Below are 23485 nucleotides of genomic sequence, written 5' to 3'. Positions count from 1 at the left end.
ATGTTGTTTCAGTTATTTGAATGTTTAGTAGCACCAACTGGAGTACATTGAAACAAAAGGCACTGCACATAACAGGTCAGCAGATGCCATCTCATGCTGGTTGTTGCTTTCTTTATGATCAATAGCATCATATGCAGTGCATGACTGGTCCAATGAACAAACATGCTAAAATGAACAATATCTGCAACATTACAAACTGCCTATGCAGCAGGACCCACTAATTAGTACAACTCCCATAGTCTACTCTACCTGCAATCATTTTTGTGCAGGATCACCATTTAAGTTGTGCTTACACACATTTATATTTGTAGCGCTATTTCACACTCCAATGAACATTACCAGTTTTCTGCACCAGAGGGCAGCGTTAGACTTCTTACTCTGGTACAAAAGGACATTATGCAAGGTCAGCGCACGGCTGAAAGCACATCCATGTCCCTAAAATGAATGACATTATTCAAATAAAATCTCCTCTCTGGAAAAATCACACAGGTAGGCAATAAAATTTAATAAAGCATGACCTCCTCCAGCAATCATGTTTCAACAATTGGTAATATAAGATAAAGTTCCATATCTAATATTCTAAAAACTGCCCTGAATTTTTTACAAGCTCTCTCAGGTGAAGGCTAGATAAAATAGTAATGTGTTAAATGAATCTCTCAACTGTCAATAATTCATGAAATACGTAGTAAAAACATTTCTAAAGAGGAGGAAATCAGTTGCCCGTGTAACCATACAACAACAGCAAACGCTGCTGAAGAAGTAAACAGTCTCCTAAATGCGGCAAACAACCTCAGCCTACAGGGCTTTAAAATGGAACTTCACTCTCTCAATCAACATTGATTATTTGTAATCCTCATGCTGCTAGCATTAGTAAATAGATAGGAAAGTATCATATTTACTTGTTTTAAATATTTTTTTTTTTTTACATTTCTTCAATACCACCCCCTCCCTTTTAGAATGTAAGCTCTATGTGCAGGGCCCTCCTGTACCTATTTATATTGAACTGTACTGTAATTGTGTTGTCCCCCTATAAATTGTAAAGTGCTGCGTAAACTGTTGGCACTATATAAATTGTATTTAATAATAATAATAATAAAATTACTTCCTTGTTTTCTAGAAAGCATATCATATTTCCAGGCCTAGGAAAATGATGTCATACATCCAAGGAGTCTTCAGCAGGGGAGGAGGGGATTTTTCATCTAAGCACACCTTCCTGCATGCCTGAGCTAAGGGCATTCCAGGAAGTAAATGCTACATGAATTATCTGCCCTTACTCAAGATGGCCACGGCCGGAAATTCTAAGTGGGGGGGGGGTGTTTTTCAAAGTGATTTCCCAGAAAACTAAAGCATGGAGATGAGGATGGATGGGTGAGTTTGCTTTGAATAGTAAAAATCAAACTAAATAGCGCTTTTGGTTTGCACAGCTCAGATTCAATGTAGTTCGGCTTTATGGAACGGGCTACAAGGCGAGTGAAATTTTATAGGGGGTAACCATCACCTAAATACACATTTGATAATTGTTTATGTGAGCTGTTATCCTGCCAAGGTTTTTATAATCCCGTTCAGCTATTCCTCTGAATCAGGCACTTCTTCCAAACAGCAAAGCCAGGCCAGTAATCTCAACTGAAAATGCCTGGTTGCCATCCTAATGTGATGACTTGGATAAGGAGTCATTTAGGCTGGGTTCACACTAGAACACTAGAACGCTGCGGCTCACAGCAGGAGTCCGGTGCATCTCCATTAACCATTTCAGCCCAAATTATAACCTGAAACGGACCAAAAGACGCACAGGACTCCTGTACAATTCGCACCAGAGCCACTAAGGAGATGTGTGAACCGGCTTTCCATAGAGAACACAGTTCGGCTCACAGCAGGAGTCCGGTGCATCTCCATTAACCATTTCAGCCCAAATTATGGTCTGAATTTGGACCTGAAATGAAACAAAAGACACACAGGACTCCTGTACAATTCGCACCAGAGCCGCTGTGGAGATGTGTGAACCGCCTCTCCAGAGACGGTCACGATCTTCTGCTATGTGAAGTGGATGCGTAGAATCCACATCCACTTCGCATAGGTGTGAACCCAGCCTTACTGAGAACATGCATACAGCTCAGGAGTTTTGACTTTACTTGCTTCTCAAGTATTCTGGGCGGGTCGGTGACTTTGAAAGCACCGAAGCCAAAAAAAAGCTGAATTTTCTCTCTGAGGCCAATTCACATATACAAACTACAGAAAAAAATAATAGTTTTGTTTGTCCTTCATTCAATTTGCGGTTTCTTTATTTAGTAACAAGTCCTACAAAGATAATTGGGATCCGACACTTCTGGGAGTGTCGGATACAACTATCTGTCTGCCAGCTCTGTTCATCGTCCTTGGCTACGTCAGGGCTCTGAAGTCTGCTCAGATTTCAAGAGACTGCCAAAATGATTAACAACTGTGTTATGTGTTTCCTTAATACGAGGCAAATGTTTGTCATCACATTTTAATCACAGGCAGAAAGACATTGCAGCAAAGGCGAAATGGGTTATGGGTGCCTGGTGTACGGTGTTTGTCCCTTTGCTGTAGGTATCAGTACAAGGCTATTAACTCATGATATAAAAAGTGAACCTGTATGGACACAAGTGTATATTTATAAAGTATGATGATTTATAAAGTACCGAAAAAGAACTGTAGGTGTATCTCCTTGGTCCATATTATTTAAATTATGGTGATCGATTCCCCTGCACTGAATGTCTCATGACTGTAAATATGCCCGCTATAGTATTACACTGCCAAAGTTTCACATGCAAATGTTACACACTTATAAATGTTTGGATGTACAGTGGATATAAAAAGTCTACACACCCCTCTTAAAATGTCTGGTTTCTGTGATGTAAAAAAAACAAAAAAAAAAAAAAAAACACAAAGATAAATCATTTCAGAACTTTTTCAACCTTTAATGTGACCTATAAACTGTACAACTCAGTTGAACAACAAACTGAAATCTTTTATGTGCATGGAAGAAAACAAATATATATATATATATATATATATATATATATATAGTTGCATAAGTGTGCACAACCTTAACCACTTCAATACCAGACACTTTCACCCGTTCCTGCCCAGGACAATTTTCAGCTTACAGCATTGTCGCACTTTGAATGACAATTGTGTGGTCATACAACACTGTACCTAAATGAAATTTTTATGATTTTGTTCCCACAAATAGAGCTTTCTTTTGGTGGTATTTAGTCACTTCTGCAGTTTTCATTTTTTGCTAAACAAACTAAAAATAAATAACAAAAAAGTATTCTCCTTTACTGAGGCCGCGTACACACGGGCGGACTGTTCGCCCAACTTTGTCCGCTGAACAGTGTTTCAGCGGACAGTCCGCTCGTGTGTGGGCTTCAGCGGACAGTTTCAGCGGACAGTCTGTCGAACAAAGTTTTTCGGAATTTCCGTAAGACAGTCCGCTGAAACTTGGTTTCAGCGGACAGTCCGCTCGTGTGTAGGCTTGTTCGACAAACTGAGTTTCGCGCATGCTCAGAAAGGATTTACACGGCGAAGGTTGCATTGCAGTGTATTGGACGTCGAATTTCTCGTCCCGTCGTACGTGCCGTTCACGTCATCGCGCACGCTTTCAGCGGACTGTTCGTTCATCGTGTGTGGTCAAGTCCGCTCATGCAAATTTTGAGCGGACTGTTTGTCGGATTGTTTGACAAACTAAGTTGGGCAAACAGTCCGCCCGTGTGTACGCGGCCTGACGGGCACCGATATGTAGAATTGATGGGCACTGATATGCAGCACTGATGTGCACCAATAGGCGGCACTGATATGCAGCACTGATAAGCGGCACTGATTGGTACTGACAGGTGGCACTGATGGGCAGCACTGATGTTGAGGTACTGACAGGTTTTACTGTTGGGCACTGACTGGCACTGTGGTGCCCACTGATTAGTACTGATATGGGCACTGATTGGCACTTTGATAGGCACTGTGAGCTGTGTTTTAATTGAGGCACATCTGAGGTGCTGTGGCACATCTGAGGGGTCTGTGCTGATAATCAATGTGCAATTATGAGCACAGACCCCCCCCCCCCCTCTGACAGGGAGAGCCGCCGATCACCTCTCTGTCAGCACGAACCGCGAAATGCAGTTTATCGGAACTTCCTCGTTCTCGTGAAGATCAGCTGTGATTGATCACGTGGTAAGAAGCCTCTGACAGAGGCTTCTTCTCACGATCGGAGATGCAGGGTGTCAGACCGCACTCAGCACTCGTGATTGCCACACTGCATGCTGGCATGTTATCCTGCTGGACGTCCTATGACGCCCAGTCAGGCTAACACAACCACTTTCCGGACATCATTCTGCATACCATGGGCGGGAAGTGGTTAAACACTTTGTTGATGCACCTTTTGATTTTATTACAGCACTCAATCTTTTTGTGTATGAGTCTATCAGCATGGCAACTCTTGACTTGGCAATATTTAACCACTCTTTGCAGAAACACTCCAAATCTGTCAAATTTGCGAGGGCATCTCCTGTGCACAGCCCTCTTCAGATCACCCCACAGATTTTCAATGGGTTTCAGGTCCAGGCTCTTGCTGGGCCATTCCAAAACTTTAATCTTCTTCTGGTGAAGCCATTTCTTTGTTGATTTGGATGTACTGTATGCTTTGGGTCGTTGCTATGCTGAAAGATAAAGTTCTTCTTCGTATTCCACTTTCTAGCAGAAGCCTGAAGGATTTGTGCCAATATTGACTGATATTTGGAACTGTTCATAATTTCCTCTACCTTGACTAATGCCCCTGTTCCAGCTGAAGAAAAACAGCCCCAAAGCATGATGCTGCCACCACCATGCTTCACTGTGGGTATGATGTTCTTTTGGCGATGTGCAGTATTGTTTTTGCGCCAAACATATCTTTTGGAATTATGACCAAAAAGTTCAACCTTGGTTTCATCAGACCATAACATTTTCCCATATGCTTTTGGGAGACTTCAGATGGGTTTTTGCAAAATTTAGCCAGGCTTTTTTTTCGTAAGAAAAGGCTTCTGCCTTGCCCATAGCCCAGACATATGAAGAATACAGGAGATTGTTGTCATATGTACCACACAGCCAGTACTTGCCAGATATTCCTGCAGTTCCTTTAATGTTGCTGTAGGCCTCTTGGCAGCCTCCCTGACCAGTTTTCTTCTCATCTTTTCATCAATTTTGGAGGGATGTCCAGTTCTTGGTAATGTCACAGTTGTGCCATATTTTCTCCACTTGATAATGACTGTCTTCACTGTGTTCCATGGTATATCTAATGTCTTGGAAATTATTTTATACCCTTCTCCTGACTGATACCTTTTAACAAAGAGATCCCTCTGATGCTTTGGAAGCTCTCTTTGGACCATGGCTTTTGCTGTAGGATGCCACTAAGAAAATGTCAGGAAAGACCTACTAGAACAGCTGAACTTGGTTTAATCAGAGGCACATTTAAATGATGGAAGTGTGTACTGACTCCTATTTAACATGAGTTTGAATGTGATTTCTTAATTCTGAACACTGCTACATCCCCAGTTATAAGAGGGTTTATTTTTACTTCACCCCCTAAAAGATTTGTTTGTTTTTCAATTGAGCTGTACAGTTTATAGGTCCCATTAAAGGTGTAAAAAGTTCTAAAATGATTCTTCTTTGTCTCGTTTTTTTACATTACAGAAACTTGACAGTTTAACAGCGGTGTGTAGACTTGTATCCATTGTACCTGCTTAAACCACTACTTTCCCAGAAATGAGCAGGGTGTGCACAAAGCCGTTGGGTATCCAAAAAGGAGGATGGGGAGGAAGATTTTGTGCTGGGTTGGACACCAGCACCAAAGATTAGAATTACAAGATACTTTAATACTTGGCTAACTGGTTGATCAGATTGTAAAGATAAATGCTTGAGCCACAAAAACTAGCCACAAGACTATATAGATCTATTCATATAACCACACACACTAATAAACTGTAATTCAACTGTACTTGTGACTAATAAAATTATTTCCTCTTTGGATTAATAAAGTATTTTGATTATGTTATTTACATAATAATACATTTGAAATTCTGATTTGACATGAATTTCTCATTTAATTTTATGTTTCATGACAGTTATAGTCAATATATAGTTAAGTTCAAGATAAATACAATAGGAGTATCAAGCGTAGGGCAAGCCACTCTGTCTCCAGCACAGCAAAAGTTAATAAAAAGGTAGATGCTGTTAAATTCCATAACAGGTCAACAAAATGTAAGCAAGAAAAAAAAATGATTGGGAGAACCCAACACAAAAGAAGCACAGGCATATAGCTACAGGGAAGTCCTGCCCTTTTAGACACACTTCCCGTAGCTGCTCAACCGTGAACAGCAATGCATTTGCTCAGTTGCTGTCCAAGCTTATTATGGTGCTTGTGTGCTCATTCAACTCAGGTGGAAAGTTGTGTTACAACAAACAAGCAGCCACTTCCACCTGAAAGGCCAATGTTACTGGCTCAGCCTGCTTTATAGGCAGGCTGTGTGTTGTGCACAGTGGCCATATAAGAAATACTAGGCCTTGTTCTAAGGAGTATATTTTTTACAACAACAAATAAATCCTTAATGCCAAGTTGGTCGAATCCCAGGGAGCAGACATCCAATACACCTAAAACAAATGTCTTGGCAAGTTACCGTTCTACTGAACCATAAGACTGAATATGCTTGGCTTGCTGATTAAAATGAAACTCCACTTCTGTAAAAGAGAAAAAAAAAAAACCTGCAGGATCAGACTTACAAACAAAAACATTGGTTGATGAGGATTCCACTGTTCTTCTCCAACCTGCCTAACACAAGTTCTGATGAAGGTCATTTATGTAGGTGAACTCTGCTTTGGACATTCTAGCCATGCTGGCCTCCTTGTGGTCTGTCAAAAAGGCTTGCTCACATAAATGTCTTTAGAAAGTATTACTTTGACCATTGAGGGAAAGGTGACAAGTACTCAAATACTTTTCCTATATTTACGCACCACCTTTTATGCCAACTGGAGCCCTTGAGTATGAGGAAACATGACGTTCTGCACTTACTTCCATGAGGAAGTGCTTAGGGACAATTGTAAGTCTGAGTAAGTTTTTGCAATATTGTGAAAGCTCTGACCTGGAGCTTACACAGGATCTTCTACTTGTGAATGAAGCAGGGGGCATGAAGGGGAAATATTACTAGCAAAGGAGCTGCACTTCAAAGAGAACCTTTACTTTGTCCTTAATGAGTAACAATAAAGAATCTAATCCCAGTCTTTAGATGTTATAACTGCATATTTTTTTTTTTTGCCCTTTTATTTTCACTCGATAATCCTGTCACTAACGTTCTTCCTGTCCCAGGGTTACAAAATCCACTCACTGTACTAAATCTAGTAAGCAAACATGGTTGCCACCCTAGAAAAGGACTACAGAAGCCTCTTCAACTCCTCACCAGAACGTCAGGGGTGTAGCTCTTTAGTTCTCACAGATAGCTGGGAGCAATGCAACTCCTAACAGCAAAGGAATTCATGAGCTTACATTTCTGGTAGAATTACGGTAAGTATTTTTTGGCACTTATCAAACAGATATAATAAAATGCTAGTAATTGTACATTTAACAAATCAAAAAGGAAAAGTTAATTGTCAGGGTTTACATGTCCTTTAATTAAATCAGCAATGCATGAATGCGTAATGTAAATATTAAACTTGGATCACCCAGTGCACTCAATGAAGTCAGTACTTTCAATCAGTATAATTAAACACATAAACCTGACCGATCGCATAAAGCAGAAATAATGTAGTTCAAATATCTTTAGAAATGAACTTGATTATTAGACAGAGACATGCAGAACCAAGGAAGGGCCCTAACCATGTGACCAGATGACGAACAAATGAATGACGTGGGTCACCTTTCAGCTTGGTTTGACAACAGTGCACTGCTCTTTTCCAGACCAGGAAGCACCGTGAACTGCCACCTGGATACAGGTTTATTAATATGGATAGATTTTACAAAACGGCTGCTCTCTGTACGTGTTGTACCCTGCAGATAATCTTTTGGTTTGACTGCTGTCCTGATTCACAATCATCGGTTGAAATTGGCCCAGCGTACTCTGTTTTAATCTAATCTTTACTACTGGATGCAAGCTCTTTATAATGTGATGTCAACATCTGAAGCTACAAGACATCTTTTACTCTGTTCCCTGAGAGGTCTCAATATCCATTAAAGTGCAATATCCATTAAAAGGAAAAGTGACTGGGAAGAAATTAAATGCTAAAAAAAAAAAACAACATTTTTATTTTCTTCAGCAATTCCAACATTAGGTTGCTGAGCTTCTCAGATCAGCTGGCTGCAAAGCTTTGTACAACGCCGTTACTGTATCTGCAATATAATGAGATATTACCACTGGTCAGGGGATTAAATTAACAAGAAGCATCGTGACGACAATACATTTTTAATGAAGTGCCAACTGCTAAAGCACTATGATAGGAGAGAAGGATATAAGCAACCCCGCAGGCCTTTTATTTGTACATGGTTTTTAAAAGTACATACAGTATATATACCGTATGCGCTTTGGATCTCTTTTACATTGTGCCCCAGAAAGCCCCTATATTTTACCTGCACTGCAGCACATCGCAATGTGCATGTTCATTGCTTGGATCCTAGTGGCCCATGATAAATGCTTAAGGCCCTTTTCACACATGGGGACCGTTTGTCAATTTTTCATCCATCCGTTGACAGATGAAAAACGGACATCAATGCATTACTATGGAAAAACGGATGACAATGGATGCTCATCTAAAAGCCATAGAGTCTTGTAAGGAACAAACGAACCACTACTCCCCCCGATCTGACAGCTAGGGGGATCTTCTCTCCCCCACTAGCTGTCACAATATAAAAAACACATGTCCCACCATGCGGCGTTTGTGAGTATGCCCTTGTATGTGCAATAATTTCCTTTTCATAGCATACTTCACTGTTGGTCCCTTTTCTTTTCTCTATGGGTACCCAGTTTCTCTCATGATTGAGAATTAATTTGGAAGGATCGTTCATTTCCTAATTTTCATCAGCCAGTCCTGCCATCCAGTAATTTCCGGTGGATACTGTTACAAGTCTATTTTGACTCCCAGACTACAAAGCTGGGTGTCATTGTGATCCGGTGAGTAGGGACACATGTGAAATATCCCCTGCAACTTTACACTTTGGATGTGAAGCACCTATTTAGTCGTTTATCACTTTTACAGTTCACATGGACTTTTGTTACATATTATATATCATTGTTTATTTGTTTTCACTTATATGGACACATGTTTGCTAAGCACTGTATTATTTATTTTATTTTAACATGGCCCACCATGGCCACTTCACTCATTCACAGTGTCCTGTGAATGGTAAACTACAAGGTCCGACAGCCTTTGTGGCTTTCAGCTTGTAGTTTTAAATGAACTACCACGACCCTGACAGATTGCATCTGTTTGCCTGTAGGCAATGTGCTAGCACACAGATACACTGACAGATCTGCATGGCACCAGGGATCTGCTGATCACTGGTGCCATGCTTTAGAGGCTCCAGAAACAAAAAATAATAAATGCACATTCTTTTACCTGCAAAACATGCGCATTTATTATTTTTAGTTAAAAGGTGAACTTATCCTTTAAGGGTCCTTGCTCAGGCTAACAAGGTCCAATAAGTTGGATGCCGTTGACTAGTGAGGGTGCAGGTTGAAGAGAGGTCCATCCAGACCCAAAAGATCCTTGGATCCTAGTGCCTTTTCAGGGTTTTTAGGGGGAAGATATTAAAAAAATAAAATAAAAAAATAGTTCTCGTAAAATATATAGATTAACCTATGCACAGGCATGTAACTTAACTTGGCCTAACACTTAAACTAAACCCATATTTGAGCATCTAACTTACCAAAAACATTACTCCCTAAAGCAGCCATTCTTAATAAGTGTTCCATGGATCCATAGGATTCCTTGGGTTTGGGGTAACTGACCACCCATTTGATAGTGGGGCAGGACAAAGGACTTGGGAAAGCCAGTAGCATGACATCAATTATCTTTGTAGTTGTCTGTAAAGATGGCATTTTGACCACCACCGTAAGGGGCATTTTGCCACTGAACCTTGATCAATTGATTCATTTAGCAAGGGTTCTCTGAGACCTGAATATTTTTTTAGGGGTTCCTTTGAGGAAAAAATGTCGAGAAAGGCCATAAAAAGTGTAACTCTAGCTAAAACTTTTTAAAATTTTGGTCGGAGTTGAGAAGGGTTAGAACCTCCATTAGGGCTGCTATTTGTATGTTTTCTGGAAATATTTCTCTGTACTATCTACAGAGATAGAACAGTGAACATATCCCCAAAAAATCTCTCCAGTTCTGCTGGCAACTGGAAATTTTTGGTGGCTTTCTAATGGTCTTATTAGGTAACAATGATTCTCTGGACATACACAGAATGTGGTTTTCCTAACTGGGGGACATATGGCCATAAAATCCCATAAAGAGGTTCTAACCTTTCCTCACGCTACAACTGCACACATTCAATGGGTGTGTATATGTGCGGCTGCGGAGAAAGAAATGCCTCAGCCACTTATGATTGCCACGCTGCAGTTACAGCTTCCTGGCGTGACAGCACAGGCAAGTTTGAACTAGGATATTGAAGCAAGGTTAAACGGCCAAGAATCTAGCATTTGCAGAATAATAGGTAGAAAAGGGATTTTCTCTTCCCCTTAGGAAAGATTTTCTTTTGAGGCTCCTCCCAGGAGTCATAACAATACCAGCAGATGTCCAATAACGATGAACAAAATGCCTTTCATCATTACACACGTGAAATGAAACACATTGAGATTTTTTAATTAAACCATACACATTACAATTAGACGTACAATCTCTGTACAATGAACTTTAGATTTACCAACACTATGCAATCTGAGTAACCACTTAAACCATACAATCAATCTGTATCCAATCACGCAGGCTCTCATGCTATATAATTGTTTGTAAATCTAATAATAGGTTTGTGTTTTACATTTTCTTCATTGGTTACTAAAACAAAGGACACCCGTGCCCCAGCAAACAGTGATGCGGCACAATGAACGGAGCCTGACAGGGAACTCAGAGTCTAGTTCCCCATAAGCTCTGCTTTGCCTGTCATTGACAGCAGATGGCAGCGGGCGGATTCCATGAAGATATTCAGTCCATAAGTGGTTTTGGAATCCGCCCACTGCCATCCAAAGTTAATCACAGGCAAGGTGGACCTAATAAGGAACTAGTCTCAGAAAATCCCATTAGGTTCCTCCCACCAGATATCTCGATTTCACCATTTCTGGGCCTGTCAGGTGGGCAGAGCCTAATTGGAAACACCAAGACTAGCTTCCCATCAGGTCTGCCTTGCCTCTGATTGACAATGCATGGATCTGGCTGCCCACTACCATGTGTTGTCATTTAAAATGAAGGCAGACCTGATGGGAAACAAGTCTCTCAGTTCCTCATCAGGCTCGGCCCTCCCCAAGTCCAAAATTCCTTGGTCATGAGACTACCAGTGTGACAAGTGCAGCAGCCATGGAGGGAGTGCATTGAGGAAGGATTGCCCAGTATGAACGCTCCGGCCTCAGTACCAGCTTCAACAGATTCTGTGACAGGTACATGAAATGGGTGCAAGCATCAACATTTTTGGTGCTGCACCCCAAAGGACTTCTAGAGGGTATGAATTCCCCTGTGTATACTGGGATATGAGATGGTCTCCTGTTTCAGGTTATGCAGTTATAAAAAACATAAAAATCAAATCTGTGCACACAGAATATAGTAGAAGCACAGCGACTCCACATACATACATATTCTTGTATCATGGCTGCTCACCAATGCCTGCATTGTCTATGTTCCTACAGTGAATGCTTCAATGTGGACTTGGAGAACTGTGATTTTTGCTTGCCTGAGTTTTAGAATAGGGATTTGCATTTAATCTTTAAATTCCATTGTGTAATCTATCAATTAGGACCACAATAGGCTGAAGGGGGCAAGCAGACACACATCTAGCTGTCACTGATAGCATAAACATGAACAATAAGGATGCTTAACTTTCTATTCAAATATGAATATATGAATAAAATAGCAGCACACAAAGCACATCTTAGAATTCATCATAATGAACACAGAAGTTCACTCATCAAGACACATGCCATAAAATCTCCTTATATGTTGTAGTGCTTTTTTCTTGCAGTATAGGAAACGCAACTTTTACACGATGGCTTTTCTTTCACATTTGATTTTATATATTATTGCAGATGAACATGCCATTTCCTACAACATAATTATGCTTATACTGATACAGAACAGGCCTAGTCATTCCAAATGAACACAGAGTGCAAATTTTAACCCAGGCAGCTATTTTTTCCAAGACAATGTATTTCCAAGTAGGGAGATTTTCTCTGAGAGCTATGGAGAACTGGTTCCTGTAATATGCTAACGTGACAGTCAGCTTTACCTGTGAATATCTTGGCTCCCATACAACTTAAAAGTTGTAACGTAAGCTTGCTATTGTTCTCCATCAAAATGCATTTTTACACAGAATGCATGTCCCTAGTCAGCCAAAGCATTAAGACAAAGAAACAAGTTTTTTGTTTTAAATATCAGTGCCTAGATGAGACCATCTTAAAAATAGTGATGGACAGCAGAAAAAGTTTGAAGCCAGCAAACTATAGTTGGTTGTCATAAAGATCTGTATTTTCTAATCTTATTTTACTGACAAATGTACACAAATTCACAAACAAAAAGTAAGGAGGGTGTGTAAATGTATCAGAAAAACCCAGACAAATGCCGTTTCTTATTGCGGTTCACGCATACACAGTACTGACCCATATGTTCTCGCATTCCCACAGAAATCACCCTTATGTTCTTTCATTCTCACAGCTCTGATCCATACTGTATGCTTCCTCCATCTTACAGTACTGACCCATATCTTCTCTCCATGTGACAGTATTGACCCATATTTTCTCTCCATGTGACAGTACTAACCCATATGTTCTTTCATTCTCACAGTACTGACCCATACTGCATTTTCCCTCCATCTTGCAGTACTGACCCATATGTTCCCTCTATCTCACAGCACTGACCCATGTTTCCTCCACTCACAGTACTGACCCATATGGTCCCTTCATCTCACAGTACTGACCCATATGGTCCCTCCATCTCACAGTTCTGACCCATATGGTCCCTCCATCTCACAGTACTGACCCATATGGTCCCTCCATCTCACAGTACTGACCCATATGGTCCCTCCATCTCACAGTACTGACCCATATGGTCCCTCCATCTCACAGTACTGACCCAAATGGTCCCTCCCTCTCACAGTACTGACCCATATGTTCCCTCTATCTCACAGTACTGACTCATGTTTCCTCCACTCACAGTACTGACCCATATGGTCCCTCCATCTCACAGTACTGACCCATATGGTCCCTCCATCTCACAGTACTGACCCATATGGTCCCTCCATCTCACAGTACTGACCCATATGGTCCCTCCATCTCACAGTACTGACCCATATGTTCCCTCTATCTCACAGTACTGACCCATGTTTCCTCCACTCACAGTACTGACCCATATGGTCCCTCCATCTCACAGTACTGACCCATATGGTCCCTCCATCTCACAGTACTGACCCATATGGTCCCTCCATCTCACAGTACTGACCAATATGGTCCCTCCATCTCACAGTACTGCACCATATGTTTCCTCCATCTCACAGTACTGCGCCATATGGTCTCTCCATCTCACAGTACTGCACCATATGTTCCCTCCATCTCACAGTACTACTGACCTATATGTTCCCTCCATCTCAGTACTGATCCATATGTTCCCTTCATCTCAGTACTGACCCATATGTTACCTCCATCTCACAGTACTGATCTATATGTTCACTCCATCTCAAAGTACTGACCCATATGGTCCCTCCATCTCACAGTACTGACCCATATGTTCCCTCCATTTTACAGTACTGACCCATATGTTCCCTCCATTTTACAGTACTGACTCTCTTATATGCTCTCTTACAGTTCTGATCTCACCCGTATGCTCTCTCAAGCTCACAGTACTGACCCATATGCTCTCTCACTCTCACAGTACTGACCCATATGTTCTCTCACGCTCACAATACTGACCCATATGCTCCCTCACTCTCACAGTACTGACCCAGATGCTCTCTCATTCTCACAGTACTGACCCATATGCTCTATCGTGCTCACAGTACTTACCCATATGCTCTCTCACTCTCACAGTACTGACCCATATGCTCTCTCATGCTCACAGTACCGCCCCAATGCTCTCTCATGCTCACAGTACTGACCCATATGCTCTCTCACTCTCACAGTACTGATCCAGATGCTTTCTCACAATACTGATCCAGATGCTTTCTCACAATACTAACCCATTTGCTATTGCCTTACATACTAAGCAACAGGTGACTTACCAAAAGTGATGAAATAAAAGGTTTTAGTAATGTTGACAAGAAGAAACCCAGCAATTCACAAGGAACCAGTGAGATTAATGTGGCAATAGACTTATAATGGTTAACGCTAAGGCAAGAACACTAACCCTACTGTTCTGAATGATGCCAATAAAAAATGTATTCAGTTTTGGAGATACACTGATTTTGAGTAGGTTTCTTACCCTCTCAGGAGTTTGAAGAGCATACATCCTAGAGAAAACCAGTCTGCACTGCTGTCGTATGCAGTGCCCTTCTGCAGCACTTCAGGAGCCATGTACCCGTGGGTTCCTCTGAAATGTCAGGGAGATAAACAAAGGAAGTGTCAATATGTTTTTAATCACCTGTTTTATCTAAACATTGAACATAAATTAATGTATGATATGTTACTCACTAAGCAATAGGATATAACTTTAGTAGACAAAGATAGAAGGAAATGGTACAAAAGGTATGTTTGTATGTCAGCACTGGGGAAATTGGGCTATGGAGAAGAAGGCTGACCAATACTACTGTTCTTAAATGAAAGAAAATGAAGCTTGGAATGTATATAGAGTGTGATTCAGTAGGGGATGGCTTAAAGCACCACTCCAGACAAAAACCATTTTGTTTGTTTTTTTACTAAATAGGAAAAAGGTCAGAAACCAGTTTCTATAGCCACTGAGATTTCACCTGCACATCAAACCCACCTCTGCCTATCGTGTGACAGTCAAGTGTCCCTGTAGGCAGGGTTGTCATTAGAAATAGATGTTTAGCTGCTGACTGTAGACACAATTAAACATTTGCATAACCATAACAGCACTGACTACGCGTTTTCTGGAAGGAAGGGATCTGTGACAGCTGATGGAGAGGATTATAAAGGCACTACTACTATATGCGTATATGTTTGGGAAATCAAAAGTTTCACTCTTACTATTGACCTTCACATTTCAAATCACAGTCAGCCACGATTTTCTGAATTGAAACTTCTTTACTGAAACTGAAAAAAATGTATTTTCTTCAACTTGCTGCTATGGAAATAGTTATCTATGTACAGAGTGCCCAAGAATTCCTATCCACCTGTTCATATGTTTGGCTCACTGTTATTTCTCATAGGTCCGTACACATGCCAATTGTTAGATTACAGGGTTCACCTTTGGTTAGAAATTGTCTGCCTGATAAGTGGTTCCTATTCACATAACAGAAGTGCTAGCACGCCCTTTACCCTATAGACTCCTTAGGTTTATAGGCATATATGCACACGCACTCTTAGAAATAAATGTGAACAAACATTTTAAAATGCATTAAAACATCTTTTAACATTTATCAATGTTAAAAAAATAAAACACCTTATTTTTTTGTACTAGTGGTTGAGGGGCAGGAAACCGCTGCAGCTGAGCCATTCTTTTACCATTTCCTAAATGCTACCACTTTTTAGCTGTAGTGGCAGCAGCTGGGTACATTCATATGCTGCAGCTGCAATTATACCCCTTTTTGCTTTCAGTAGGTGTAGCACCTGCTGACTGTGACCCATTCAAGTGAATGATGGCACTCTGCAAGCGCCCCACAACTGTGTGGAGTTCAAGGGGTTAAAGCAGGTGGTGTGGAGGTGATACAATGCCTCCTCGCCACCTAAAATGCTCTATGTAGATTGATTTGTTTGGGGATCGCTCTTCAGAAATCAAAGCATTTGTGGATGTGCCCCCCTCAAATCTGCGTCCTCCTTTACAGAGTCAACAGCATTCCCCCTTACACCGGAGTCAATAGTGTTACCTCTTATATCACAGTTCCCCCCTTACATCTGAATCCCCAAAGTTCCCCTTTACACTGGGAAACCTGATGTAAAGAATGCTATGGACTCTGGTGTAAAGGAGAACTTTCATATAAGGGGGTCTTTGGTCATTAGAGTCCCCAGAATTTCCTCATATCAGGGTTCCCAGAGTCCACATTTTCATCAAAGTCCCCCTTTATATACAATGTAAGGGGGAGCTCTAACACAAAGGCGATCTCTTCAGACTGTGATGTAAGGGCTCTGATGTGAGGGGGTCTCTGGTTACCACAGAGTCCACTGAGATACCACTTACATCAGAGTTCCCCTTTACTCCAGAGTCTGCTGAGTTCCCCTTTTAACCAGAAAATAAGTATTTCTAGAAGGGGGTCAGGTCAGCCATAGCAGCCCCCTTACAACACATATTTTACTTTAAATGACCAGTCCCCTTCGCCAGTTATGTGTGAGGATTGCCCCACCTCCACAGGACTACAAATCCCAGCATAGCAGGCTGGACTCCCTTTTCTCAGCTGCTCCCTGGTGCCCCACATACAGTGCAACTTGCACTGCAGGAGAGCACACCTTCTCTCCCTGCCTGCTGTAGTGCCGCACACACACTGCCAGAGTCTGTGCCCCCACTCTCTCCTTACCAGTGACATCTCCTGAGTCCCAAGTCCCGGCGGGTCCCCTTCACCTCAGTTTATTCCATTGTCAGCACTCACTGCAGGGCAGAAGCTGGGAGGTGGGACACTCGGAGGCGGAGCAGGGAGGAGAACGTTATCCTCTTCCTCTGCCTGGGACAGTCCTGGCAACCGATAGTTTTCTCGGCAGCAGACAAAGGGCAGTTGTGGGCTGTGGTGGCAGTGGGCAGGACTTGATGACAAAATCAGTGGTGTTAATCCAGCCCTGATGTTACTTCAATAGTTCCAGCTACAGCATCCCTGAACGAACCGGAACTATAGAAGTAGCATCTGAAAATGAGGCCGCTTGCCTGCTCACTCGTGATAAGTGGCTGCACTCACAAGATTTACACAGCCAACTACATAATAGTCCCATTTGCAGACTAGCAGCGCTGCCATTGTTCATTACTAGAGGCGCCAAAAGAGATCCTGCACATTCTGCTGGCAAAAAAGTCCTGTAGTGTGTTGGATGTGCCTGGGCATTAGGGTGTGCCCAGGCACACCCGGGACACACCGTGCACACACCTATGTTTATAGGGGTTCCTTGAGTAGTAAACAATGAAGGATTAATTTACCACCTACCTGATTATCAATGAAAGTGGGCAATTTTTCACTAGCCACCAATGTAAGGGGTCACGTCTACAATGACCACAAATGTTGGAGGACACCACAGTTTTTATTGTCTGCCTTACTTTTCTGTACTTTTTAGGGCGTTGGTAACACAATTAGCTGCCCTGGGTGGTAAAATGCTAGGTAAGCCACATTAAGTATTTATTTTTAATTTAAAATTTACTTTAACTTATGGATTATACTAATGCACCACTAGATGTAGACAGAATTATTTTTAGCAGGGGTTTCAGAGGTAGTCTAAAAATTATTTGAACAGCTCCTTGGGGGTAAAAAGGTTGAGAAAGGCTGAAATAGACTATATCTCTCGTACGGAAGCAAATAACAACGGAGATTAGAGTTTTCCTATAGAATTAAAATTTATTGAGTGATGCTTAATATGTTAATGGGGATAGTACTTACGATAAATGAAAAGCGTCTCTTGTGCTGGTGGCTGCTATGTTCCTTGAAGTTTTAATTCCTCTCCCCCCAGCTATGATTTTTTGGGTGCTGTGGGGGTAATATGAGCCACTGAACCTGACCCTGATATGCCTACCCTTTCCGTCCCCCTGCTCCATTCAAAAAAACAGTCAAGGCAGGCACAGTCAGCACTTTTTAATCTTCGAAGCACCAGAAGATCAAAGCTGCAGGGTTACGTTTTCATTCATTAAATACCGCCCCTGGTGCCAATTAAAAGACAACCCCAACTTACTAAAATGAAAGCGTTTGTTAACCAAATACTTCATATTCTTTATGTGTTCAGGCTGTACCATGTACTTGTATAAGAAAGTATCCTGTTCTCTTTGTATTGCTTCCTTTGTGTGAAATTCCTGGTGTTCTTGCTACTCACCTTGCTTTCCTATTAAAAACTGACTACACTAAGTGGGAGAGCACACCGTGATCAGTTCTTGAGCTATGCTGGGAACTCAGTGTACTCTCCTCCATTGACCAAATTTGTCCTGACACACCCCTGCTGCACAGCCATTCACTGGGAAACTCAGTGTTCTGCTGCTTCTCCTCCCCCGAGTTCTTATGCAGCTGAGAACAGAGGGAACGTGATCACTTACAAAAAAAAAAAAAACAAAAGGAAAAAAGGTATTTATAATTTTTTTTATATCTATACAAAAAGATTTTGACATTAATTTCCATTTTAAATTAATGGGTTGTTTTACAAAGGGATCTTTTACAACCACTTTAAACTTTAAACTTGCAAATAAAATATGAAATCACCATAAATTTGAAATATGAAAAAATGGGTTTTGCATACCTTTCACTACACTCATATTTGAAGACCACAGCTAGTACGGAGTTAGATACTGACTTTTAGAAAGCTACATATTTCTTTCTTCCAAGTTATCTACTGAGAAAAAATATCCTTTCATAGATACACTGTGTGAATCCACTGTTTTGCACTAGTGTAGAAGAACTATGGAGCTAGTGAAGATCAGTACAGGATGCTTGAAGCTGTCATCTCAATCAGTATCTAGATCAGTACTAGACATTTAAAACACAATGCCATTGTTTAAGCCAGTATTTCTCAACTCCAGTCCTCAAGGTGCCCCAACAGGTCATGTTTTCAGGATTCCCATTATTTTGCACAGGTGATATGATCAGTTTCACTGCCTTAGTAATTATCAGAGCTGTTTCATCTGAGGGAAATCCTGAAAACATGACCTGTTGGGGCGCCTTGAGGACTGGAGTTGAGAAACACTGGTTTAAGCACCGGATGTGTACACTTTTTCAGTCAGCTGCCTTTGCGGTTTGCACTTTTTGTGCACTAAATGTTCTAGATCTGGTAAACTCCTTGGGAATAGCAGTGGTATACATTCCAAATCTTCAGCATGCATACATTGGGGCAATGAATCACATAGTAGGACTCATAATTAGCACTATATAAAGGTAGCCGATATTGTTTTACTGGAATAAACTTATTTTGCAGTGTTTTAATTCCTCTATCTCACAGTAATTAGGGAGTAATTCCGCTGCATATCTCATATTTGCTGTGAACAATTACTTGCCCTGAATACTGGCTGAACCTGGCTTTGCAATTTTCTATTCAATTACAGAGCTAAATCTAGACGTTGGAATTAAGCTTGTATTTAATTTGAAAAATAATATGTGATATAATTTCCTTCGATTATTATTATTTTTTTTAACTCTATAACACCAATTAAATATGCGATTTCTGTTTAGTGCCATAGGAGAACACACTGAAATAAAAAACACCATTATTGTTATGCATTCATAAAAAAAATAAAAAATCACTAAATATATTTGGAATGCATTTAATAGATGTACATTAATCTATCCAATCCCATATATAGTAAAACTGGAAAAATAAAAGGTCAGTACTAAACATATCAGGCTCAGTTCTTGCAAAAACACTGATTCTGCTGCAGCCCCTTCACAGCCCATGCACAGTCTGGACAGTGTCTAAGCTGTATTGCTAGACTGCAGTGGAGAAAAAAGAAGTAGAACCGATCTGTGCAGTCTGTCTGGGCTGTGTAAATGCTAAGTAAAGTATGTATTTAGCTGTTTGACCGGAGTTTAGCTTTAACAGCATCTCAGAGTAGATCTTTTGAATATAACCATTTGTCAATACATTTATCACTCAGTATCTTTAGATCATAAGGTGATGAAATAGGATCTATAAGTATTGCATGAGAAAAATGTAATACCACACAAAGGTTTTCACAGAGTACTAGTGGTTATCTAAAGGTAGCACAGCAGTAGGCGTCAGCCTTGAGGATCACTTGGTCCAATTACAACCGCAAACAGAGTCATACAAAAAGGGATGAGTCACTCACTCTTCTAACACATTCACATTATTGTGTATACCATTTCAGCTTTAGCTACTGAGCTCTGCAAACAACAGGCTTTTTAAAATAAAGGAGCAAAAGATATAGAGGAAAGCACGTGAAAATGAATTTAAAGGTTCACCTGCTTTGCTGGATAAAAGACTATATTATATTAATAGGCAATATTATTTACCTTACAAAATAAAATAAAAACACGTTTAACCTGTTCCTCATGGTCTCACACATACACTATATTACCAAAAGTATTGGAACACCTGTCTTTACACACACATGAACTTTAATGGCATCCCAGTCTGGTCTGTAGGGTTGAATATGGAGTTGGCCCACCCTTTGCAGCTAAAACAGCTTCAACTCTTCTGGGAAGGCTGTCCACAAGGTTAAGGACTAATGGGAATGTTTGTCCATTCTTCCAGACGCGCATTTGTGAGGTCAGGCACTGATGTTGGACAAGAAGGCCTGGCTCGCAGTCTCTGCTCTAATTCATCCCAAAGGTGTTCTATCAGGTGCAAGCCAGTCGAGTTCCTCCATCCCTAACTCGCTCATCCATTTCTTTATGGACCTTGCTTTTTGCACTGGTCCAAATCATTTGGTGGATGGGGGATTATAGTGTGGGGTTGTTTTTCAGGGGTTGGGCTTGGCTCCTTATTTTAAGTGCAGCAAACTCTTAAGGTGTCAGCATACTAAGACATTTTGGACAATTTCATGCTCCCAACTTTGTGGGAATAGTTTGGGGATGACCCCTTCCTATTCCAACATGACTGCGCACCAGTGCACAAATAAAGCCCATAAAGACATGGAAGTGCGAGTTTGGGGTGAAGGAACTTGATTGGCCTGCACAGATTTCTGATCTCAACCTGATAGAAAACCTTTGGGATTAATTAGAGTGGAGACTGCGAGCCAGGCCTTCTCGTGCACATCAGTGCCTGACCTCACAAATGCACTTCTGGAAGGATGGTCAAACATTCCCATAGATACACTCCTAAACCTTGTGGACAGCCTTCCCAGATAGCTGCAAAGGGTGGGCCAACTCAATTTTAAACCCTACGGACCAAGGCTGGCACGTCATTAAAATATTACTAAACTCAGAACCTGCATTCACTATCTGGTCTCCCACAGGACACAGAACATAGAAATGCAATTATTTTAGTAAATATAAACTGATAAATACATTTTCTCATCAGCAGTATAAAGCAGCTTTGTGACTTCTATCAGTTCCTAGTAAAGCTTGTAGGAGAAGTTTTCATTCTCCCTGATCCTAAGTCTGGATATGTCTGGACAGTGCTGATTGGCCCTGTGCTGATCAAATGCACCCTCCCAAGAAAAAAAAAACCCTCTAGCAATACACACCAAACTGAGCATGTGCAGCCTGTCCCCTGACTTTGTAAATATCAGGTTATTTTTTGGAGACAGTGGAAGAATAAGAGGATCAGAGAGACAGGATCAAACAGCCTTTATACACAATGCAAAGGATTAACCCACCATGAGTAACTGGTTTTACTATTGTGGGTTTAGTAACACTGTAAAGTTCATGTGCATATAAAGGCAGACATCCCAATACTTTTACGGCTTGGCAACTGGGGTATCTGGCGCTACCTTTTATCAGAAGAAATAATAATAATAATAATTCTAAACACTTAAAAAGAAATGTATTTTAGACGAAAAAATCCACAAAATGCCAGCGAGTCCAATAAAACACCAACCTATCTCACAGCTAGTAGTCTCATATGTCCAATTACTACCACATAAAGATATTCGCTCCTTATCAAATGAGAAACACAGTACAATCCTTTAGAACCCACTAACTATAGTTCAGTGTAAGAAAAAACAAAAGCACAAGTAACCTCTGCCAAAATCGTATATCAATCACATGGATTAACCTAATGCGATTCAGACACGATTATGGTGAGTATAATATTAACTGATATACTCTTTATCAGTGTTTAAAAAACTCCAAAATATACCAGAAAGATTATAAGTAAATTCTGTGAGAAACATCTAAATAACAAAAAAGTGATACTTTATGCGGCATTGGCCTTAAAATCGCATGAGTATTAAATGTGATTTCTCCAGCAACTCATCAGCTAAATTAGTAAATAAATCTACTATAAAAGTGCAGAAAACTCTTAAAAGTGTAAAGTGCGTTAAATCCAAGTGAAAGATCAAAATAATAAAGTGCAAAATATATATCACAAAAATCAAGATAATAAAGTGCAAAACTTATATCACAACCAATACCCAAAGTAAATCGCAAGACCTAAAACATATATATAATAAAAAATATATATATGTAAAAATAAAAATAAAAATAAAAATAGAAATAAAAATATAAAGCCAAACTGAAAATAAATATAAAAATAAAAATAAAGAATAAAATAGAAAAAAAATAGAAAAAAAAATATAAATAAAAATAAAAATAAAAGTGAAAACTGAAAGAAAAAGAAAAAAAAAGAAAAAGAAAAAAAGAAAAAGAAAAAAACCACAAAAATTAGATAATTAAAAAATCCCCCAACAAAATGATAATATAGTGTCCACTTGTCCAAAAGTCTTCAATAATGTAAGTCCAACAATAAATGTTCAAGAAGTGACTTTAGTGCTTGTTGTGAAATCTTCAAAGTGACTTCCGTGCTCCCCCACAAGGTGCCCCACTCACCAGAAGAATACACCCCTGCAGGGGTAGTTCGCCTTTAATCAAATCTGAAGGAATCCAGTTCCTTGGCCCGTATTATATGATCATTCAAATTTTTTGGTGGACTGTGTTTCCATATTGACTACCATTTCTTCTTTTTTATCATATGAATTTTGTTTTTTACTTTTTGTGGAAATAAATGTTTTTTTTATACGGATTACACTATGGAGATTATGATTTCTTTCTTATGAGGATATAAATGGAATTTCCTTCTGGATAATATAATACGGGCCAAGGAACTGGATTCCTTCAGATTTGATTAAAGGCGAATTACCCCTGCAGGGGTGTATTCTTCTGGTGAGTGGGGCACCTTGTGGGGGAGCACGAAAGTCACTTTGAAGATTTCACAACAAGCACTAAAGTCACTTCTTGAACATTTATTGTTGGACTTACATTATTGAAGACTTTTGGACAAGTGGACACTATATTATCATTTTGTTGGGGGATTTTTTAATTATCTAATGTTTGTGTTTTTTTTCTTTTTCT

General features: G+C 40.3%; 1 protein-coding gene across 2 annotated transcripts in view; it reads right to left on the bottom strand.

Moving 5' to 3' along the window:
* GRK3 (G protein-coupled receptor kinase 3) overlaps positions 1–23485 on the bottom strand; it is a 415982-nt gene that overhangs the window by 26501 nt on the left and 365996 nt on the right. For both annotated transcript variants that reach the window (XM_077461358.1, XM_077461359.1), the window contains exon 13: positions 14650–14757. In XM_077461358.1, coding sequence (XP_077317484.1) covers positions 14650–14757 — 108 coding nt within the window. The remainder of the gene's footprint in view (positions 1–14649; positions 14758–23485) is intronic.

Source organism: Lithobates pipiens, unplaced genomic scaffold, assembly GCF_037356315.1.
Source record: "Lithobates pipiens isolate NorthernLeopardFrog02 unplaced genomic scaffold, aLitPip1_a1.2 Scaffold_3, whole genome shotgun sequence".
In the NCBI taxonomy this organism is placed as follows: domain Eukaryota; kingdom Metazoa; phylum Chordata; class Amphibia; order Anura; family Ranidae; genus Lithobates; species Lithobates pipiens.
Note: the sequence above shows the minus strand (reverse complement) of the source record. Positions and strands in the feature narration are given on the sequence as shown.